Raw genomic sequence first — 18099 nt, forward strand, 5'->3', positions numbered from 1 at the left:
CTCGTGTCATTTCGTGTTGGTTACTGTTGAACGTAGCAGCTGCGCGTGTCGTTGCCAGTGACTGTCTTATGCTTGGCAACAGTATAAAAAAATGTCGCACCCTTGTTTCTGAATATCTACTAATCGATTCGTCTCAAAACATGATCACTATTTCGTACAAGTACACTACTATTGAATGCTGGATGCAGAGCCGTAGTAAGCATTTCTGGCGCCCGAGGCGAACTCAAAAATAATCGCCCCACAATTTCCTTGAGTGTTACATCATAAATCTCGCATTGAGACTGTAAATTCCACAAAAGCCTTTTTAAATCCATTATAAGATCATATTGAAACCAAGTGAACAGTTCTAACAAAATGAAGAACCAGCATACCCCTTCGATAAATCTATTTCGAATTGATTCAAAATTCAAGAATGTTTTAACCTGCCTTACGATTAACATTAAAATTACTCAGATGAATTCCATAGTAAGAATTTTATTTACGACATTGAGCATTTCTCGGAATTAAAAAAAATAAATGGATAAATGCGATTTATCGTAATTTCGAAGTAAATCCGCTACGTTGCGTCAAAACTAGTGCAAACGTTCTGAAAGTGAAACAAAAGTCAATCGTAAACATTCGACATTTGATTAAATTTGAATCCCAATGGTTTTTAGAAAATCTAATTTTTGCTATTTAAAAGACTCGCAGGTTTGGTCTGAGAATTAGATCTTTGGTAGGTCTAAGTGTACATCCACAATCGAGAAGAAAGCGTCTTTTGATCATGGAAAATAATTGTTACGGTCGTCACTGAATGGCGGTTCTGTATACTAATTGACTGTAGAATTGCATTTTCTTGTATATCAATGATAATGATTACGACGGCATCTCATCGGATTTTTATAGCAGTAATCCAATCTAATTCTAATTTCTCGGGAAAAAGCGAAAAAAATTTAGATTTCCCGGGAAAAAACGCTAGAAATTAATGTTTTTATAAACTAATTGTATAACATTTTTTTAGTTCTGGTGCACTCTGATTGTTGACGCCCGAGGCGGTCGCCGCACTCGCCCTACCCTCACTACGGCACTGGCTGGATGACTTCATAATCAATAATGCTCACTTGCCACTTGTGTAAATAACTATTTAAAATTACCCGGCAAGCAAAAAAAGTGAGATGAAAGTTTTTCACTTAGTTTACTTGATTGCCCTTTGTTTTCATCCTCATTTGGTTTCGCAAAGTTGTCAAGTTTACTAATATTGTTACAAAAAGAAATTGTTTTTCTTGTTCTAATTATTATCAACAAGTATTTTTTTCGTATCCGTGACATTAGTTTAATTATTTTATTGGTATTTATATATAAATAAAACTGTTCCGGCGTCGAATAGCGGTTTCTTTCCGCTATATGTCAAAATAACGCTGTTATGTTAATTATGTTATGTTAACTTAATATGTGTGTGTGTGTTTCATTGGCTGTGCACAGAGATGCCAGATATTTTCATAAAAACCTGTTTTAATCCACCTAGTGGTGTAATGATGCCTTTCTCATGTACATATAATATTGTGGTATTCTATTCAAATTTTCTCTTCGATTTTTGAAAGAAACCAAGTGATTTTTTTATGCATAACATACAGAATAAAACAGTGCTTTGATTGCGTAAGCCATCCTTAAGAGAACGAAATGGGTTCATTATTATATGCACTTCCGGCACCGGAACCCGAGAACCGGTATAATCGAAGTCGGTTCGTATGGCCACCAACTAACATGACACACAAACTCTTCTAGTACGCACCCTATAATTCCGGAACCGGAAGTCGGATCCGGATGAAATTCAGGAATTCCGTATGGGACCGGAAGACCTTTCATTTGAATCTAAGTTTGTGGAAATCGGTCAAACTATCGCTGAGAAAAGTGAGTGAGATCCATTTTGGTATATATGACCACTATTTCCGGTACTTCCGGAACCGGATACCGGGAATCAGGATAGCCGAAATCGGTTTGTTTCGTTGCCTACTGATAATGACTATCGATTTGTGTAGTTTCGAGATCATTTTAGAAAAATTTTCACGTTTTTTGTTTCACCGGTTAAAGTGACGGTGTACAATATTGAACACACTTTACCCTATAATTCCGGAACCGGAAGTCGGATCCAGATGAAATTCAGGAATTCCGTATGGGACCACGAGACCTTTCATTTGAATGCTAGTTTGTCAAAATCGGTTCAGCCATCTCTGAGAAAACCTAGTGAGATTATTTGACACACACACACACACACACACACACACACACACACACACACACACACACACACACACACACACACACACACACACACACACACACACACACACACACACAGACATTGCTCAGCTCGATGAACTGAGTCGAATGGTATATGACACTTGGCCCTCCGGGCCAATTTTTCAAGTGATTGCATAACCTTTCTGTATGAGAAAGGCAAAAATATGTACACTAAGAGCAAATTCAGCAGCTAGAGTTCTATATGGAAGATCTATAATAGAGCAGGAACTAGAACAAACGTATCCCCAGCAAGCCGTTCTAGTTTTATTCATTCGACCAGTTCTCCTGTCAAATTTAAAACTAGTCTACGATGCCGTTCTATTTTTTTGTATATTTGAAACACGAGTAAAACACTGCTGGGGTTGCCAGTTTTTCTTGTTAAAAAATTCAGATTTAAATTTTGTAACCGACATAAATTATGCATCTAGAACTAGAACACTACTGAATATGCTTTAAGGTCCGTGCGAAAAAGCCGCGTGGAAAATTTTACGTAATAATTCCAAAAACCGTAGATTTGATTATTCAAAAGAACGATAATACGTACAATTTAGATCGTTCGACTAAAAAGTGCTGATAATACCACCCATAAACACTTTCACTGCAAATAAAGCTTGAGAATAAGTTTTCAATTCCGAAGGTGCGATGTGTAGTAAACACTAACGATCTTAATAGTCATTTTCAACTAAACTTAGTGGGAAGACATGGGTATTGGATGAAGATCTATGCACGCAGCGACAGAATTAAAGGGGAAGAATTCATAGAGATGAATATGGTATTACTATGTGTCATGCTGAAACAACTCATTTCATCGGCGTAAATTATAATACTACTAGAGTTATATCATTCAAATGCGTCTAAAATACTGTACTGCTTCATATGATGAAGAGTTGAAGAGATTAGTAAATCCGACTATTTCTTCAACGCTACGAAATTCTCGATGATATCAATGACAATGCTGACATCATACACCACAACTGAGCGGAAGAGATCTGAAGGCTGATTAATCATTTAATGGAATGACAGTCAATGATCTCGTGAATTGTTTAGTGAATGATTTTAGTTAACACTCAAACTTTAAATTAGCTCTCATAATCGTTTTCTTACAGACAACCTGTTCCCTTTTTTAAATTTTTTCTCAAAAAACAAATGACAGTGCTTTTTAAACGCTCATCAGAAACCGTGTTAACTGCGAAAACCGCGTAAATAAGAACAGTGTTAATTCCGGAATCCGTGTAAAAAGAGACCTTAGTGTATTGCTTTGCATAAAAATTGTATATCTGTTTTCACTAATAAAATAATATTAAAATCCTAAATAGTAACTAATCCTTTTTTGTTTTTCTTTAAAGTTTACCAAATTAACTGCACAGTAAAATTTTAAATTTAAAACGAAAGGTAACGAAAACGAGCCAAACATTTTTATACGTCGAAATGATTCAAAACTGATTCTAAAAATATCGTGTGTTGTCTTATAGTTGGCACTAGGCCCTTTTTAAGGAGAATTCTGATATTTTCGACCTGAGAATGTAATAGTGCAATGTTTTGTTTTGATTACTGTCGCCATTGTTAATTTATAGGATAAATAAAAAACCAACGATAGGATGAATAAAAATCCTTTGAGATGAAATTAGGGGCAGAGTAGTGAACATATCAGAAGTGGTTTAATCTGATTTTTAGAATATTATTTTAATTGCCAAGGAATGTGAATCAATTCTCAATGTGGAGCAAGGCGAATTAGGCAGAAATATGAAAAAATCATAGTGATTTTAGTGGCTAAATCAGGGTTTTAAGGTAACGTCCCTTCAAATGAGATGAAATAGGGAGCCCTTACCCTAGTTGATTGTTTTAATTAGTTTGCGAGCTCAGACTACTTTGTCGTTCGTGTCTATTTGCACAATTCATAGCAAATAAAAGTAATTTTCTTTTGTTCAATTAGACGAAAATTACGAAGAACTAATATCATTCTTAATTATGCTTGCAATTTGTAAAAACGAAATCCAAGTTTCAATTATGACAAGAGTGAAATAGTATCTTCAAAATCGGGTTCTTCCTTCTGTCTCCCCACTTCGTTTTTGGGTGAAAAAAGTTATGCGGTTTTTTTTCGAAATCACTAACATCTCGCGAAAATTACACACATAAACTAAACCAAAAAGCAATGAAGTGATGGTTATAAACAAATTCTACAAAAGTTTAAAATGTTTATAACGGTAAAACAATAAGAAAAAATATAAACGAACGTGGACACACAGGCAAAAAACATTTTATCATCTCGATCAGTTAATATCCCGTGAAAAATTCTCGCGCATTTCCTAAAATGCAAGTTGTTTAACTTCACTCACCATATTTAGGAAATGCTGCTCCCGCAGCCGCTGGAGCTGTTTCTGCTGCTCCTGCAGCTGTTGTTGGTGTGCTAGCAAAGATTGCTGCAGGTTGGAGGCCCCTACCGGTGTGATCGTGATTTCACTGTTCGATTTGGATAGATTGAGTCCGGTGCTTGCCTGCAGGTTGGCTAACGCCCCAGAGGTAACAGTGGATGCCTGCGAATTCATTCGTTCCGGTGCAGTAAGCAACCGGGCCAGAGTTGGTGAGAACGATGTGAATCCCGCTGCATTAGGCCGGGACGAAGTTTTAGTTAGAATACCGTGCAGTAGAGAGTTGGTTGAATTGTTGTTATTGTTTTGAGATTGGTTGACGCTGGTGTTACTTCCGGCAGACTGATTCATATCAACGGCATTACTTCCTGAGTTGGAATTTGAATTCAACACCGGATGCAGTGTTACCTCTGGATAAGCTCCCTTACTCAGATTGGCGGCAGCGTTTTGCTGCGACTGTTGCTGTTGAGAAGAAGATGAAGAATTGGTTGTAGCTGATACGGAAGCAGTTGTGGCTGCAGTAGCTGAGCTGGTAAGATTGCTCAAATTGGACAGCAGATTGCCGTCGGATTGGCTCATTTTGGCGAATTGCACCAGGACATCCTTGAAGGAAAGCCCTGTTGGGGTTGTGGCACCACTGGTGGGTAAATTGTTGGAATTGCTCTGGGACGAATCGTTGCTAGAGGGACGGGAGTTCTGAAAAAAGGATAGGGTGGTGTAAGTGTACAGAAAGGTGTAGTTTGTGTGAACATACAGTGCGTCTGGGATAATGAAATGAACATGGTATGGAAACAGTAAATGATAATGTGTTGGACTATTATTGCAGGGTTAGGATTATGAAGCCAGGTACAAATAAGTATCAATGAGTCATCGCAGCTGTTTTGGTCAATATGTCTGAGTTTATATCTGCTAAGAAACAACCGTAACAGAGATTTACTTCTTTTTCTTTTCTAGTTTATTACACAAATTTTTCATCACGTTTGGTATATTCAGAGTAATTTGAGTATTTAAAACTGTCTATATTCCATGTCATAATGTGCGATACATTGTAATATCATATGATTGTAAAACATTATCTGATAAATACGAAAAACTCGTCCTTTATTCTTGACTAGCGCCAACACAGGTATATGAAAATTTTTCGTAAGATATGATGTTTAAAAAAATCGTTAATCATGATGTTTAACAAAATGCTGTTCGATGTATCGATGAAACGTAAAATTTCAAAGTTGCAAACTCAGTTAACATGAAAACACTTGATCTTGATCAAACATATAGAATCCAAAAATCAGAATCATAATCTAAATCCCAGTTCTGCTAAACTTTCTGTATCCTGTGTCAGTGCAGCATAAGTCTTCCTATCTGGGTTAGAGATGGGATGGATGGGTAAAAAAATTAAAACTCAAAATACAAAGCATTACTGACACAAACAAAAAATCAAGCATGCCAAAATGGGCCAAATGAGAAACTCCCTCTGCTCTAATATGTATGGTTAATACAAAGCTTACCTCTGCTGCCGCCAGAAGAAAACTCAACTCCGTCATGCGGGAGGCCGCTGAAGCCGCTCCACTCTTATCATATCCGCTGTTTGGAATATTTTTCAACCGCCGACCTCTTCTAGGTACCTGCTCTGGATGTTTTTGCCTGTAGTCAGCAATAATACTTTTGACATCTTTGATGACCCCTTGTCTTCCTACTTGCAGCTGGTTACCCTGTTGGTGATTATTGATACCCGAAGAACTATGGTGACCGTTCAGTAGGGCAGCTGCTTGGGCAGACAGGCCTGCAAGAATATTGTTGATGGCAGCTACATTGGAGACCGTTGCCGTCGAGGAAGAATTTGATATCGACGTGGTTCCGGTACTAGTAATCGCAGCTGCTGTCAAACCAGCGGACATCGCTAAATTATTCAGTATCTGTTGGTGGTTAGAGAGTATGGGCTTTGGAAGAATTTGTCGTTGAATTTGAACGGCATTGGATTTTTCTTTCGCAACCTCGGCGGATTTCATATTTGCACGGGATTGTAGAATCGTATTCGTGGACGTGATCAACGACGAAGCAGTTGATAATGGCACCATGGTTACGGAACTGTTGCTGTGATTGAACTGAGTAAGAAGACTGTTCTCTTTGCGACTACTGGAAATCGAGTGATTCGAGATATTGGCATTTTTACTTGAGTTAAGAGTGCTGCTGTGCATAGGTGCTACCGACGCTGGGCGAACATCTACCTCCGGTGGAGGGGTAGGAGGTCGAGGTCCTACTGAAGCAGATCGCACATTGGTCAGATTCGACGAATCAAAGTGACTGTATTCGGAAACTTCTCCCAGTTTGGTATCGGTGATGTCCATAACATGTTTTTTTCTGGTCAATCGCAGTAAAATTTCTTCCTTCACTTTTTTCAAATGGATCATATTGTTCCATTCATCTTCTTTGGCACGTATCATTTCGTTTAGGGTCCGAATTTCGACCACTAGCGCATCAGTGTGTTTCTGTACATCATCTACCGAGCTATTGGAGGTTGTTTCGATATACTCTTTAAGTAGACGATCGTGAGATCGAAAGTTACATTCTAGCTCTCGTTTCAGTTTCTTTGATGGTACTGATCGCTCTTCTTCGAAATCTTCTTTTTCAATCGAGCGTCTTCGTTTCCGTGAACTGAACTCAGTATCATCCGATCTCTCTGCAGAAACTGCTTCATTCATGCGACTAGACTTACTTGCACTCGGTAATTTATCAGTTGATTCATCTTGCTTTTCTGTGTGATATTTGTCAACCTCGTCCACTTTCAATGATTTATCGCTTCTAATTTTAGAACTATTGTTGAGATCACTTTCTAACGTTAATGCATTCGGTTTCTTGGCAGGTTTCTTTGCAGTCACCACTTGCGTTAGTTTTTCGGGTGAACTATCAATCAGCTCAACCGCATCCGACTCATCCGTTTGACTCTGTTTACCACAATCCTCTCGGTCACTCTTATTGGCATCGTACGATGAGGATAAATCCACCGCACCTTCTTCGTCATCATCTTCCTCATTTTCTTCATCATATGGATTTTCATCATCCGGTTGGCTTCCATCAACATCCATCTGGAATGTGAGTTCCTCATTAAAATCAGCTTTCGAACCATTTTGATATTTGACATCTTCAATGATATCATCGATGTCGTTCATGACGTCTTCTTCTTCTGATTTTATTGATTTTTGTTCACGGTTTCCACTCTGTTCGTCATCGTGTGGTTTCGCCTTGTCGTCCACCACCATTTCGTTTTCAGAACATTTCGAATTATCCTTGACAGTTATGTTCTCCTTGTTCTCTTCATTGCTACAATTCTCAGCAACTAGCTTTGAATCGGTAGATATCTCTTCGGTACTTTTCGGCTTAAGAATCGAGTCTGAAATGATATCATTATCGGTCTGAATTTCGGAAGCCTCCTTTATTGTTGGTTTTGCGGTATTATTGATGGTGGACTTGAGACTAACTATTTTGGCATCCGAGCAAGCCAGCACATCGCCACCTTCTTCCATAACGTGCATACTGCGTTTGTTTAATCTACAATAGAGATAAAGAGAAATACAGGGATAAAAAAAATCTGTACAGGAAGTGAAATTATTTTAAGTTATCTGCAAACTATTTCATATCACCACCAGCATTTTACATGAATTATTGTTTGTTGTTTTATTTAGTACATGGTAAATTTAATCAAAACATACGTGACATGGCACATTATAATCATAATTTTCATACAAGAATTTGGACAACGCCCTCACAAACCTGTTGTATGTTTGATCTCACACAAGTAAGGATTCATAATTTCAATAGCAACATAATGCTATGCACTGAATATACTAAGTAAAATTTGTTCTTTTTTATCGGAAGCAATTTTATTGAAAAACATCCACAACGCCCACAAGATTGTTTTCGCGGATATTCTAATTGTATTACGCGATTTTGCATCATAACTTTGCCAGCGATCAGATCAACGAGATTGTTTCATGCAATTGATAGAACAACAAGAAACATGCAAATCTCGGATGTTTCGATTCAGTGGACCCTGACTTACTGCAGCTGACGAGCAAAGAACGTTCTTACATTCGACACAGCCTGGTGTACATTCTATGATCTTTTGAGAAACTATGTCAGAAGGCTAACTTGATTGGAACGTACAAGGTTTCAGCAGCCGCTAAGGTGGGTAGACTTAGGCATAGGCAGCGTCGCAGCCCCGAAGCCGAGAATGCCACATGGCTTTGGCTGCTAAAAAAGGTCACCATTTGTGCGCACGCTGTTGTGGCTACCGTCGCAAAGTGCGAATTGTGTACCGACTGCAGCAGAGCAGCAGTGACTTGTTGCTGTTAGAAGACGAACTCGTTTCCTCCTCCCCCAGCCACCTGTATGACAAAGGCGGAGGAACTTGATCGTGCACGGTTGGACTTTCAAGGATACGTATAACATACGCGTTGCGTTACCGGCGCCTTTTATTTCAGTCCACCCCTTGAATGAGAAGATCATTCATTTAACATAAGCACTGTTCTACTGCTGATGCTACTGCCATTACGATAACGTTTAGACGCACACGTTTCTACGCGCGCCCTTGTGACTATTCTAGTTGAAAACAATCATATAGATAGATATATAGATATATATATATATATATATATATATATATATATATATATATATATATATATATATATATATATATATATATATATATATAAAAATATATATATATATATATATATATATATATATATATATATATATATATATATATATATATATATATATATATATATATATATATATATATATATATATATATATATATATATATATATATTTCTCAAAGGAAAAGGAGAAACTCGACGCAATGAATGTTTTTGATTTTTAAATTCATTTTTACACTGTGATCTTAACTGAAACGTTGCCAACAATAAACGGTCAAAGTTAGGATTCGATCAGTAGCGCGACATGTGTCGAAAAGATAAGCCCGTAATCGAGCGAGTTGCGCTGCGGTACACTCCGCGCGTGTAGGTCGTGATTGAAAAATTCACTGCTCCGAAAGAATTTATCTTTCCACTCTGAAACTTTGCTAAGACTGAGTTAAAACCCTTAGGATTCTTTTTTCAACTAAAAAAAGAAAGAAAATTACACCCAAGTTCAATTTTTTTTATTTGGCATTAATTTTTAACTTTTTTCATTGAGTATACTATAAAGGTAGTTTATGGAATTGCTTATTTGATAGCGAAGGAAAAGACGCACATTTCATGTATCGAATTTTTGTATCTTTATTAGATTTTACAGTATAGGTTGTTGAAAAAAGGTTCTTTTTTGTAAACGCGAAATTTAAAAAAAATCATATCTCGAACATTCCACGTACCATATTGAAATTAAAAAAAATACGTGTCGAATATTTTCGAATTCTTCACCGACAAAAATAGTTAGATGAAAAAAAAAGTTGGGTATATATATATATATATATATATATATATATATATATATATATATATATATATATATATATATATATATATATATATATATATATATTTATATATAAATATATATATATATATATATATATATATATATATATATATATATATATATATATATATATATATATATATATATATATATATATATATATATATATATATCTGACGTAGATAGAAGTAGTAAGTTTGGATTACATGAATCACGGAAATTTTATTCATGGACTATAGCCTATTACATTTGAATGGTGACCAAAGAAACATGGACAGCGTATTCCATGTGTGCATTACCGGTAGATATAAAATCGAGACTTGTTAAAATTATTTTTAGATAAAAATAAATTTATCATTTGATATCTTTAACGGAAGATTTGAGGCTAAGAGAATTTAATTCAAAAGATCAAAAATTCGTAGGGAATCGCGGATGAAATTCGTAAGCTCAAATTCGATAACACTGTCAAGTATTAAATACTTTTGTCGATCAGAAAACATTCTATTTCATCGATTTTGTATCATTTAAAAAATATCCTTTCTGTCTTTCTCATAAAAAAAGTTAGTTCGTTTCTTTATTGAAGAGACCTTCAGCCGGAGGCTGGTCCGTCTCTGAATAGAAAAAGGATATGTAATTACTGTGAAAACCGATATTTGAACCGAAGCCCGGAGAGTCAAGCAGCACATACCAATCAAAACAGTTCGTTGAGATCTCAAAATGTCTGTGTGTGCGTATGTATGTATATGTTCAAACAAATATACAGTTGATTACAACGCTAATGAATTCTGACTTCTAGTTCCAGAATTACAAAGAAAATGTGCAATCAATTTTCGCAGAGATAGCTGAATCGTTTTTCACAAACTGCATTTAAATTTTAGCCGGATCCGACTTCCGCTACCGGAATTACAGGATGAAGTGCGTTCAAAATTTCAAACCGTCATTCAAACGAAAAATTCTTTTGAATCAGACTTGACTTCGGTTATATCGGTTCTCAGTTCCCGGTTCCGGAAGAACAAGAAATAGTAGTCAACAATTCAAAAACGGAACTCGTTTTATTTCCTTAGAAATAGTTGAAACGATTTTCGCAAACATAGGTTCGAAAGAAACATTTCACAATATCATTGACTGGGACAAATTCCATTAGATTTGACGCCAAACTGTTTCGATTTGTATGTTGTACTAGTTTATGCCCGAACAATTTTTTATGTTTTTATTCAAGATTTAATGATGAATTATGTGGCCTAAAACTATTATTTTCAATGTAAATTAGTTGTGTCTCGCATATGATCGACTTTGCATAATAATTGATGTAAATTTGACAAGTGAATAGCTGCTATCGAAAAATCTCGTCTATTTACAAAATGTTTCAACCAGCACAGTGAGAAAAAAGTAATAATATCTACAGCGATTCATAGTTCAAAATATTTTAATGGTCGAACTGATATAGTAACTGATTGTAAATCCTGAAATATAGTTAAAGTTAAAATAGTTAAATTTCCATAGCATTAATTTATAGTTCCCAACTCCACACAATTATGGCAATTGAATATGATAACAATGGAAGAAAGACACCAACGGAATGAACACAAGCAAAAGATCCTCCATGCATCCCAATTACTTCACTGGTTGAAAAATGATTGGGAGGTATTTGGTGGTTCCTTGATTCGTCTCTTGCTGTTGTTGTCGGAAACATTGTAGTTTTTTGACTTCTTATCGCCTTTGTTACTGGAATGGGTTTTGGTTATCTTGTTACTTGTAATGTTTTCTTGTTACTTGTATTTTTTTTTTGTCTTACGTTACTTGCAGTTAAGTAAGTTAATGTGAATGTTTTATTTTCATTCATTTTTGTCTCAGAAGTACTGGACTTGCTTGGAGTCGGTATTGAAGAATTCCTGTTGTGCTTGGATGTAGATGTCTAATTAATTCAAACTGTGTGTATGTGTGAGCGTTTGTATGTATGTGTTCCTTCTAACGTTTTATCTACCTGTTGTCTCGCAAATGGCTTAACAGATTTCAACAAGCGTTAGGGTACTATTGGGTTGTGGGTCAAGTTCGAAAATCACATGACTAACACTTCCGCAGATATGATCGTAGAAGTGACGTTACCGACTTAACACTCTTTTTCCTATATGTTCAACTGTCTCAGAAATTACTAAACCTATCCGAACAATCTTAGGCTCGTTTGGAAGCAAGTATTAGACAAGCCCTTGGCCCCTCCCGAAATCAGAAACAGAAACAAAACTTGTTTTTAATCCACCAAGTGGTATAATGATGCCTTTCTTATATAATTCATTTTCCCATATACATTACAGCTGAAATTCCCCGGAATACTAGAATCTAAAAAAGTTTAGAAAAGAGTTTTGAAGATTTTAAATGTATAATATTATTATTAGCATTAGCATTAGAGACCGCCCGTGTGTTGCTACTCCGTTATTGATCTGGACCAATTGAGATTGCAAAATGATTTTTTGAAGCAACATGTTTGGGAATAACACATTGTTTCACACTGTGCAAACTATATTGATGCATACATGCTGATCAATACCGACGCCGGACACGTCCGAATGCAGATCTACTTGGGAGGGGAAGGATTGTTAGTTCGATGCATGTTGCTACTAGGAACCGAGGAATCCTCTGCATTCCCACATGCATCACAGAAGAGGATACTTTGTTAGTAAATGTTTTAATAATGTTATCATGTGTTTATTGCTCTGGGTAGCCGGCTACCAAAAATGTTTTAAAGTGTTATCATTTTAAGTGTTACTTTGTGCTGGCAATATAATGCACGAAGCAGTCAATCTCCGAAATTGACAAAACTCCGGACAGACGGCTGTCGAGTATGCAGTCACTCGTTTATGCATCTACCTTTCGCGAATTTTTTAGAAATAAGTGTAACATGTAGACATCGCACATTTAGACGAGCGCCCATTCCAAACGCGATCCTGAACCACGTCGAGTCTGCTTTCCCAAACGAATATTTCAAACGCTAAATATTACCTATTGTTCGAACATAATTCACGTGCTTTATCTAACCTTCGAAACGTTGGCCTTTAACGAAAAATAAAAGTTTTGACGAGAAACCAATTGACCAAAAAGCCATCTCTTTATTTAAAACAACATTAACTTATTATGTGCGTTTGATGTAATCTACATCATTCGATAACAAAGTGCAAGGAAAATCTTTTAGTTTGACCTTAGTGCTTCTACAGCACAATCTATACATTGATTCATTAAAAAATTTTCTGATTTGTTCAACTCATGCTCACTATGATCAATATTATTCGTCTGACTCCGTTACACACAATCCATCAAATGGTGAACGATATCAGAACTTTTTCTTCTACCTACAGCCGTATTTCTAGAACAATCATATACATTCCGCCAGTCATTTAGTAGCAATAATTTTGACAGCCAATTAAGCAAGTGGCTCGAAATGAAGAATCACATGGATAAAGTTTGCATGTGAAATCTCCAAACAAAACAACTAGCAACAGCGTGCCAAACGATTTTTTCGACGATCTAGTATTCTTTTCTTCAGTCAAATACTGATGTCGTTATCGCTTGAAAAAACTGAAACTGACCCAGGGTAGTATCATCAAACAAACACTTTTCACGTAACTGTGTTGGGTTCGCACTTAGCAACGGGGGTTTGAGCAAACCTGATATGAAAATTAGGTTCGAAACTTACTCAAGTTTCAGTTCAACAACGTTGAAACTAGCTTCAAACGAATGGTTTGACAGCAGTTAGGGTGGAAACTGAGTTAGGTTTGGCATCAAGCGAAAACGACATAAGTGTGTCGTGACCGTTGACCCATAGATACGTAGAGAATTTTTTAGTAACGCGGAAAATAAATCCTAATAGCCCAGAGGCTTTGGAGATAGTAAACTCTATGTGCACCTTGAAATTTAACTTAGAATTATTGATATACTACATTTGTGCTTAGGTTAGTGAAAATCTTTTCAATCATATGTGAAAAAGTGAAGTGAGTTCCATTTTTTCACATTTGATTACTATTGTCGGTACTTTCGAAACCGATATCGGCATAATGACTTTCGGTTCATTCAACCGTACACCACACACACACACACACACACACACACACACACACACACACACACACACACACACACACACACACACACACACACACACACACACACACACACACACACACACACACACACACACACACACACACACACTTGCTCAGTTCGCCGAGCTGAGTCGAACGATATATTGCATTCGGCCCTCCGTGCATCGGTTCAAATCCGGGGCAAAATAAACGACAACAATAAAAAGACACTAAATTGTACTGGATGACCGGAAAGAGAAAGTGCCCCAGCTTATCATAGTTTCTGCAGATGTGAAAGTTATTCTAGCGTTGAATCCCCCTTTTGGCTGAAAAGATACAAGTGCCCTTCGAGTAAATGTTTAGCTGGATCAATAATTATACGCCAGAGAACAACGCTTCAAAGCGGCGCGAGTGCGTGGAAGGAAGGCTCAATGGGTCAGAAATATCATGACGCAGGTTTTCTGGGTTTGTCATAGTATACTTTTATAGGACTACCTCAATGAAAGTATTAGTGTACATTAATGGAGCACATGAGCATCGCTACCATGGTAAAAATCAACGGATTAGGGTTCTAATTACTTACCCATCAACCTTGTTCAATTGATTTGACCTCCTCGATCTATTATCTGTTCCCGAACCTCAAGTCATCTCTGAGAAATCGATGTGTGTTTCGTTTTGGAATTTGATGGCCATCATCTAATATGACCTACCAATTTAGAAGATGCTTTCCGTTCTCCAAAAATCGAAGTAAGAGAGCTATCTCGGACCACTTCTCAAAATCTATCTAAGTCTTGTGGACCTTTGTGCACTAGAAATGGACATTTAGAAGGTCTTAGACATGTGCGACTGAAATGGCATGACAGTGAACCTAAAGAAATGTAGTACAATAACCAGGCGCGTAGCCAGAGAAAATTTTCGGGGGGGGGGGGGGGGGGTTTTAGAACATGGTGATAAATCAACACATGTACAATTTATATCACAATGTTTCCCATGGGTTATTGTTTCGGGGGTGGGGGGGGGGTGGTTTGAACCCCTAAACCCCCCCCCCCTGTGTACGCGCCTGACAATAACCTTTTCTCGGTCACAGTCACAAATTTTAATTGAATACGTGCCGGAAATTATCCACATTAGCAATCTTCAGCAACCTTATTTTTTTTATCTGACATCTTTATCTTTTTTTATAGATACAAATTTGATTGTTTTATAGAAACAATTTAGTCGACTATAGCATTGTTTTCTGAGTAAATCGATGATTCAGTTTCGACCATGCGTGCACATGACAGAAAAACGGCGCATGGTACAAAAAACCTTCAGCTCAATCTAAATGAGCTGATTAATCGAATCGATTCACTTTAGTTAGATGAGCGGTTCGGAGCAGTTCACTAATATGAGCTGTTTCGCACACCTCTAGCGGAACTACCGAGATTTACTAACAAAATGAAACTACTGAACAACTACCGAGTTGAATGGTATATGACACTCGGTACTCCGAGCTAAAAGTCGGAGAATGCACACAATGATAACAAAGTCTTTCTATGTAATAAATACAAAAATATTCTAATTTTAGAATAGCGATTCAATACATAAACATAAAATGTGTCTCCATCCAATAAAGAAAACTTGTTTAACAGCCTTGCAAGGCCGATTTCATTTCTCTCTTTCTTTTTATGGCGGTACCAAGACAAGATATACAAAATTTTTAAAGATTCTCTATGGCGATTTGAATTTTGGAAAAAATGTATCTTTAGTCGGACTTAAAATTCAGCAAATCATTTATGAGACTATCAATAGTTTGTTTGATAACAGACTCTCCCACCCCCCCCCCCCCCCCCGTCGGATCCAAATGAAATTCAGGAACATAACATGATACCATAATACTTTTCATTCGAATTTAAGTTTGCGAAAATCGAGCGAAATGCCATTTCCGAGTGACATTATTTTCACATTTTTGGTCCATTTCACACTGTGATTCCGGAAACGGAAATCGGAGCGGGATAAAATTCATGAACTATGTATGGGACCATGAGAGCTTTCATTTGAATTTAAGATTTGAAAATCGGTAAGCCACTTCCGGAAAAAATGAGTGACATTATTTTCACACTTTTGGATTAACCTATAATTCCGGAACCGGAAGTCGGATCCAATTGAAATTCAGGAACTTTGTATGGGATCATAAGACCTTTCTTTTGAATCGAATTTGTGAAAATCAATTTAGCGATCTTTGAAAAAAAGGGAGTGACATTATTCTCACATTATTGCTGCATATCTCCCTGTAACTCCGGAACCGAATCCAAATGAATTTTAGGATGAAAATTGATATGGGATCATAAGACCTGTCATTTGAATCTATGTTTGTGAAAATCGGTTCAGCCATCTCCGTGAAAAGTGAGTGACATATATTTCACAATTTTTTTGCCTATCACCCTGTAATTCCAGAACCGAAAGTCGGATCCAAATGAAATTCAGGAACTTTGTATAGGACCATGGGACCTTTCATTGGAATCTAAATTTGTGAAAATTGGTTAAGCCTTCTCCGAGAAAAGTGAGTAGAATTGTATATGACATTCTCCGAGCCTTGGTTCAAAAGTCGGTTTTCACAGTGGTTGTGTAGTCTTGCTATATGATAAAGGCAAAAAAGAACAAGCATAATAATAATAATTGAAATCGAAATTGATGAAACACATATATAGACGACAGGGAGCATAATTAATTGGAAACAGTTCTTTACCTTTTCATCATTGGTTTCAAAGATTTGGTGTTTTAGTAACATTTATTTCACCAGACAAATCATGTTTTGACTTTTTATAATTTTCAAAAACTATAAAATCACTATACTTAAACAAGTTTTGAAGATATTCGAAAAAATAAATGAGTTACATTTGATCATTTTAGGGATTTACCAATTTTTTAGCATAGAGCACATAACCATTTTCACATAATTTATGTTTCGTCTTCGACTCGTCAGTACATAACAGTTTATGTTGAACTGTTATGCCACTCAGTCGTTCAACATAAACCGCTAAGCTGACAAAGTTTCTGACAATTAAATAAGAATTCTCTATTTTGCATATAATGTACCCAAAACTATCAAATGCTTTCAACTGTTATCAAATGCAATGAAACAATTTTTTCTTGTTTGCTACATTTTTCTATATCGTAATTCGAAAAAAAAAAATTCGAATGAAATATGTTTATAGCTTTCGAACCAGACAGTAATATTATTGCAAAAAAAGTTTCGGATTGTTATGTTCTTAAATTCAGAAGAATATTGCGTTCTCAAGGAAATTTATACAAATAAGTTGTTTGCTTTTTGATGTTTAAGAAGCACCATAACATAAGATATAGCAATAATGTAAAAATGAGAAGAGATAGTGATACAGATTAAATATCTTTTACCAAATTATTATTATTATTTTAGGATTTAAATGATCCAGATGTTCTACAAAGTTGTTCGAAATTGATTATTTTGAAATATTGTTGAAGAAAGTATTGTTCTATGTCTTTCAGATTTCGAAATAGTTTTTCGATTACGACCTAATCTAGGGACTGTAGCCAAAATGTTGTTTTCTACACCAACATGGGCCTCTATATTTCAATGATCAATAATGAGAACTCAAAGAATTGTTACTGCTAATTTTGCGATTTGAATTTATCTAAAACATTGTCGAAAACACCAAAAACCTATTTTTTTGTTAATAAGTATAACTTTTTGTTTCTTTACGGTGAGTTTTGGAACTTAGCTTGTCACTTAAAAAAAAATTTCTTGCTAAGCTAAGTAACTATTGTGAAGACATCAAACAACTCAGATTTCTTTATCGTTAAATTTCCTAAGAAAATAACACATGCACTGATTTTTAGAGTCTATAGGGTGAACTTCAGATTTTTTTTTTGTA

At 36.1% G+C, this 18099-nt stretch overlaps 1 protein-coding gene across 6 annotated transcripts in view; it reads right to left on the minus strand.

The window, feature by feature from the left end:
• The window catches only part of LOC131439496 (MATH and LRR domain-containing protein PFE0570w-like), a 120706-nt gene that overhangs the window by 5266 nt on the left and 97341 nt on the right, over positions 1 to 18099 (minus strand). For 4 of the 6 annotated variants that reach the window (XM_058610582.1, XM_058610581.1, XM_058610579.1 and 1 more), the window contains exons 4-5: positions 6158 to 8198; positions 4617 to 5345 (exon numbers count right to left, since the gene is read on the minus strand). In XM_058610582.1, coding sequence (XP_058466565.1) covers positions 4617 to 5345; positions 6158 to 8198 — 2770 coding nt within the window. The remainder of the gene's footprint in view (positions 1 to 4616; positions 5346 to 6157; positions 8199 to 18099) is intronic. The other 2 variants (XM_058610583.1, XM_058610584.1) reach the window with 2 other exon arrangements.

Source organism: Malaya genurostris, chromosome 3, assembly GCF_030247185.1.
Source record: "Malaya genurostris strain Urasoe2022 chromosome 3, Malgen_1.1, whole genome shotgun sequence".
Taxonomy (NCBI): Eukaryota; Metazoa; Arthropoda; class Insecta; order Diptera; family Culicidae; genus Malaya; species Malaya genurostris.